Below are 6,284 nucleotides of genomic sequence, written 5' to 3' on the forward strand. Positions count from 1 at the left end.
CGTGTTGGGTTAGACATTTTTGGATATTTTTTTTTTCTGCTATCCTTGACTGTCAGTATGATAGCGATCAGCGTGTTCCCTTTCTGAGGCTCGACTAGGAAAAATGGGGATTTGTCAAAACGGGCTAGGAGGAAACTGTTTAAGACATGTGTTGGCATTTCATGCACAGATTTGGAATTGTTTTCCTCTTTGCAAGCTGGTTGGGCAGCTTTTTACAACTGAGTATAATTTTGCGGACTCATTTTACAACCCGCTGTGCAAAGCTTATACAGTAGTAACAGCTCAATTTTCTTTGGAAGGTGAATAAACAAATGGGATTATCAATACCTTATATCCACTGTTTTGTAGTAGAAAATGTTGTGACTGTGTCAATCTTTTTAACTAAAACAGAACTTTAGATTCCATATTGATTTTGTCATAATTACTAATTGATAAAGACGGTGTAAGTTGCCAAGATTAAGTCTCTTGTTAAACATGGACAATCAAGTTTACAGTATGCATCTTTCTTTGTAAATATATTTAGATACAGAAACATGCAGGGAAAAAAGCATCATAATACAGTACTGAGAAAGCATTGAAAGTTATAGAAGCAGCTACTGTATATTTGTGCTTACACTGGAGAGCTTGTTGAATGGTTGTTTAAAGCGAATTACTCTCACTGCATGAACAATAAGTAAACAAGTACTGTTTACTGTTTTTATTATAGTAATATAGCAGGTTTTTTTTTTTTTTTTATTAACAAGCGCATTCTGATGGGAACTGAATGTTAATCAGTGTTAAAGCTTTAGAGGCACTGAGCCGTGACGGAAAACTGCAAACACCATGAACCATGAAGTTGACTTAGTTGTTTAACAACAGCATAGTTCACCTTTTTTGCCTGTTGCAAATGGTTGTTTAAAAATTAGAGGGAAAGCAGCTTATATAAGTGTTCTCAATGTCACATCTGATGTTTCATTTCTGTGACTACCGCCAGTCGGACAACAAGGTGCAGAATGGATCAAGAGAATTTACATGATTCATAGAGAGTGTAAATATAGAGTACAGTATACCGAGCAGTCCATTGTGATATGCTGGGCACCGATAAAGAATATTTGTCTGTTTCACTTGATTTTCTCAGCTATTAAAATTGCTTTTACATTAAGACAATCTGTATCTGCAAGTGTGGTGCTGGTGACCCTCACTTTCCCCCTTTTGAATTATCTGTGCGTGATTTTACGATTGTTTTGTGGAACCCTACTGTCCGTGTTTTCACAGGAGGTGAGCAGTCGTGTGGGATTAGTGAATGTCACCAATCACGAGGGCTGCTTAACCTTCTTAATGCCCCTCGTTGGATGATTACCATTAGTAGATCACCTGATGGATGATATTCTTTTAACCATCACCTTCTCATTTGTCATCAGAATTACTAAAGACAACACATGTTAACAAAAGGAAAAGCCGTATCTAAAGTGTGATGCGGGTCAGTGCGCTGTTGTTCTGTTTTTTTTTTGTATTGCTTACAGATTACTTCAAAACAGCGCGAAAGGTTATACTGAGTCACATTAGGAAAAGAAAAATGATCTCTACCACCTAATTAAGTGACTTTCACATTGGCTGTAGTGCATTTGTTTCATGAAAAATTGAAACTACTTTTAAACCTCTCGTCGACTTGATGCTCTGTGACAACTTGTGTAAAGAGCAAGAGCAAGTAATCTGTAAATAATACACCAGCATGTATACAGTAGCTTGTGTACCCTTGTTATTTTGTGCAGTGTCCCAGTGATGAAATGTGTTGCTCTATTAATTATCAGAGTATTGTGTTGTAGGTGGCAGAATTGGAGACACAGCTTGGCCATCCTGCTGCTGCTTCTGCTCACACTGATAAGGAGGATCTTAGCCGCTCACTGGAGGAGCTGGAAGCCCTGCTTAGTGCCAAAGACCAGGTAAACAAAAGACAACCTCCCAGTATGTAGCATGCACATCCATATCTGCACATGATCCTAATTTGACTTGAATTGTGAAAGTTCCGAGCAAATATAATTTTCGAGATGTTGATGTATTGCTGTAGTGAAGCTCAGGAGATTTGCGAGGAGGGTTACTAAACACGACAAAATGAAAGATGATTCTGGAGATAATTTAGTTGCATCTGCATGTTTAAAGACCTTGCTTGGATAATGTGACACTCTGACAGAATTATGAGAAGAGTAACAACCTCTTGGCAATATCTCACCTATTTTTGACTATTTTATTCTCTTCTGGGAAAATTGCTGTACAGTATTACAGTACAAGTACAAGAAACTAATAGTAAAGTACTGAGAAAAAAAGCATGCCTGGAAAACTGAAAAGCTGAAGTTGTCACTTCACCTAAGGAATCCGCTGGGTGAACAAAAATCATGATTAGGAGTTGTCTTCCCAACCGATGACTGTGAAAACAATATGAATGTATAAGCACTATCCATTTCCCAATCCGACCACATGATCAGAAATCGAGCACGAGCACGTGATTTTCACTTGATCGGGGCGTTTTCCTTTAATTTTATAGGTCACAAAGTGACCAAACAATTCAAAGCCATAAATATCTTGTCAAACGGAACATTGATATAATAATTGTCAGTATGTTGATTTTTGGGGTGCGTAGCGATCTGAGTGACTTTAAAGAGCCACACACAGGCGCATCTCCTTGTGCACAGTGCTGTCCCTCCTCGCTGCAACAGAACTTAAATTGTGTTTGGAGCAACAAGGAGACACAAACGATGTGTGAGCCAAAAGATACTTATCTTAAGTCTAAGAAAATATCTTAAGTCTGCCTTGACTGATATAAAGCCGCCTCACTGAACAGCATCGTCAGAGTTGAGAGAATGACAAAAATATTAACAGTTGTGACGCGTCCAAACGACCTAACTTCAAGTGGATGTGTAATTGTAATGAGTGTAAATTATTTAGTTGACAAGCAAGTTTGTGCCCCACTGGTCGTCACGCACGTACCCACCAACTATATATAGTTGCACGGACTCGCCATTAGAGCAAAGTAAATAATGACATCATCAAGTGCACGCAAAAATTGATGTGGTAGTTCAAATCTTGAGTTTGTCACATGTAGATAATTTCCATGTAATAATATAAAGGGTAGGGGTGCCTCATATTATCTGAAAAAACTAACTGATGTTATTGGTGCGACTTTAAGCTTGTCCCTTCAGGTTGCCACAGCAACGGGACAAGATGCAAGATTTGTTTGGCACAGGGACGTGTGCTCAGGGTAGGCAAGTGAAGCACTGCCGCCCCCTACTGGCCGCTCTCTGCATTTGAAGAGTTAAAAAAATACAGAAAAAAAAGTATAATGATTTTATTAAATTACTGTATGTTCCATTTTAGTTCTGTGGTCTGTGCTGCACATTGATGTTCTTTTTCATCCCAACAATTGTCAGGGATTTCATCATTCAAATGGCTCAATGTGCGTTTCTTCTATTCAAATATAAGGGCAGGAATTTAATTGAAGCATTGCACGTTGCGTACCTCCAGTTACCACGCACACATTCATTGCTGGGCAATTGGCGCGAGCACAAAGAGACGTTGTTTCTTTCTGTTGCCAATAAACCTGTTTTGTCACACATGTACTGCACATGGTGGTCTTTAACAGTCTGTCTAGCATATTTAATGAATGTGTGTGACATATATTTAGTCACTCTTACGGCCAGAAAAGTGACTCAAAGTGCATGTTGGAGCCCAGAAATTTCTGGGCCGCTTCCAGCTTGTGGCAGTGCTGACTCCATTGCCGTAATGCGCTGAAGAAGCCCATAGACATTAACCATTAGAGGAAGCCTCAACTGGTGGCGGACGTGCAAACTTAGCTGCCATCTTGAACCAGGATTCCCTGGCAAGCTCTTCCAGTCACTTGTTTTGAGGTAACTGTGTTTGGCTCCAATAAACTCATCGTAATGTGTCAACTTATTTTATTGGATTTTTTGCCATCACATTGTTGAACAGAGTGGAATGGATTGAAACATAATTAAACATTTTGAAAACAATTTTCAAATTTTTTTTAAACATAAATTCAAAATTGAATTAGGCTAAGCTTCTATTTTGGGTTCATGCTTTTATATCCGACTCCAGATTAGTAGTGCTTCACCAGTCATCAACCTCACTGCACTTCACTGGTTTGGCATAGTTTTTATGCTGGACGCAGTCCATCTGCTGACGTGCCAAAACATTGACTATTATCTACTATTATGTGTAAATTCACATAAAAAAAATGCTTACCAACTCTGTTCTTAAAATATGTATAGTATTTGTTTTTCCTCAATTTCAACATAGTGCTTAGATTAAATATTATATCTTTTCCTTTTAAATTTTGTTTTCATTGTAATTTTACAAGGATCAAGGAAAAATTAGTATTATTAGAACATGTTACTATGCGTTTTTTCTCATAAGATTTTTACCTTTTATACAGTTTTTTTGTAATAACTATTTTCCCCCTCCTTTTGGTGCAGGTAATTCTTTGCAAACTATACTCATAACATGAGAAATGTGTTTTTTTTTTAGTGTTTTATAATTAACAGACATGATCACTGGAATTGTGCTGGTCTCCAGTGCATTGCTTGTTGATGTTGGAAGATCACACTAGAAATACTTCTGTGTGTTTTACAGTTGTACAAATGTGTTGCAAATCTGTATCTCTACTACACCTCAATTGAGGAAAGAAGTTGAAGTGGAGGACCATTTGTTGTTTCAAATTTCATTTGTTGAATTTAACTCACAAAGACAACCTCTGACGGTGAAATTACAGTGAAATATTCCCTCGAAGGTGTAGCTTTTCAGTGTCTGTCAAATTAGATGAGCAAGGTCCACAAGGGGCCTAACTTTAAAGGGTCGTGATGTGTGATAAATGACTTCTTTTATAAGCAACAAAAACAACAACAAAAAGGCTGTGACGCTTTGTGGTAATATTAACAGTGATGGTTCTTCCCATGTGACAATCTGGTATAACCATTTTACAGGAGATACACAGTCTACAGAGCAAGAAAACCGATGTGGGGGAGCTAGAGAGGGAAAGAGAAGAGGCCATACAGAGACTCCAGGTAAACTTTTTATTTCTCACTTCTTTTGCCAGGCTGTGTCACATTGCAGTTAAAAGGGGAACAGCTTGCGTTGCTGCAAAATGTGGACGTGCACATTTTGGACTACATACTAAATGATGTGTTTTGTTTTGATGTGATTTGCTAAGTGTTTTGACCCAAAAAAGTTTCTTTTTTTTTTTTAATCTTTACCATGCGCAGACTTTGTTGCGGTCAAGGTTCATTAACAGTCCGCCATTCTCACTCCATCTCCTTATTAAGCATCTCATTAGAAGGCAATCCTGTGGGAAAATGGAGTACTTAAAGCAACGCTATATTGTAATTGTGCTTCAATAAGCTTTGCCATTAAAAAGGTTGGTGCTTCACTGTATTGTCATATGTATGGAGTGGTAAAAAAAGAAAACAAATCTACAGTAAATCCCACAGGGCATGGCATAGAGACAGAGCCATGTCTGAAATACTAAACGCAAGTAACTGACGCCTATAGTCGCACCTGTGGGAATTTTAGACTCTTTCAACTAACAAACGTGTTTGAGAAATTTGAACACAAAAAGACCCACACATGCACAGGGAGAACATGCAAATCCCTGAGAAAGGCCAGCGTTGGGATCCTAAGCAAGACATTTTGACAGGGAAGCAGACAACTGCAGAACATGTTGCTTTTGCTGAACAGTGCTGATCTCTGCTGGCACAAAGGGGAATTGCAATATGCAAACGAATGTCGCAGGCTCAACTAAATACTAGGGGTGTAATGATTCACTCAAGCCCCGATTCGATTCCGATTTCGATTTTCAGTTCCCAGATTTTCGATTCAATTTTTTTTTTTAAATGGCTACCATGCTTGTCTTTTTGCGCAAGTGTGGTGCTGCAGCCATTCGCAAATGCAATATGTGATGTTTGGCGCAAGCGTGTCAAGTACGGCTGCTACAAACTATATTTTGCTAGTCGACTAATCACCAACAGTAGTGCTGAGTTGCACTAACACTATGAAAATACATATAATTACAAAGAAAAAATACTTGTAAATTGGGCTGTGCAATTAATCGAAATTCAATTACGATTTCGATTATTACACTCCACGATTACAAAATTGGCATAATCGTAAAAAAAACGAATTAATACTAATTTTGAGTTGTTTTGAGGCATGCGCACACGAGTCACTCCGCCGCGCCGCACTCTCCAAGCAAGCTAGCTAGCTAGCCAGCAAACCAGCCCGCACCCCGCAAGTCACAC

The 6,284-nt window shown here is 38.5% G+C and overlaps 1 protein-coding gene across 6 annotated transcripts in view; it reads left to right on the forward strand.

The window, feature by feature from the left end:
- Positions 1 to 6,284, forward strand: part of homer3b (homer scaffold protein 3b) — a 51,076-nt gene that overhangs the window by 36,838 nt on the left and 7,954 nt on the right. For all 6 annotated transcript variants that reach the window (XM_086047037.1, XM_086047038.1, XM_086047039.1 and 3 more), the window contains 2 exons: positions 1,806 to 1,922; positions 4,974 to 5,054. In XM_086047037.1, coding sequence (XP_085903163.1) covers positions 1,806 to 1,922; positions 4,974 to 5,054 — 198 coding nt within the window. The remainder of the gene's footprint in view (positions 1 to 1,805; positions 1,923 to 4,973; positions 5,055 to 6,284) is intronic.

Source organism: Filicampus tigris, chromosome 12 (genome assembly GCF_054856515.1).
Source record: "Filicampus tigris isolate MCC_2025a chromosome 12, RoL_Ftig_1.0, whole genome shotgun sequence".
Taxonomy (NCBI): Eukaryota; Metazoa; Chordata; class Actinopteri; order Syngnathiformes; family Syngnathidae; genus Filicampus; species Filicampus tigris.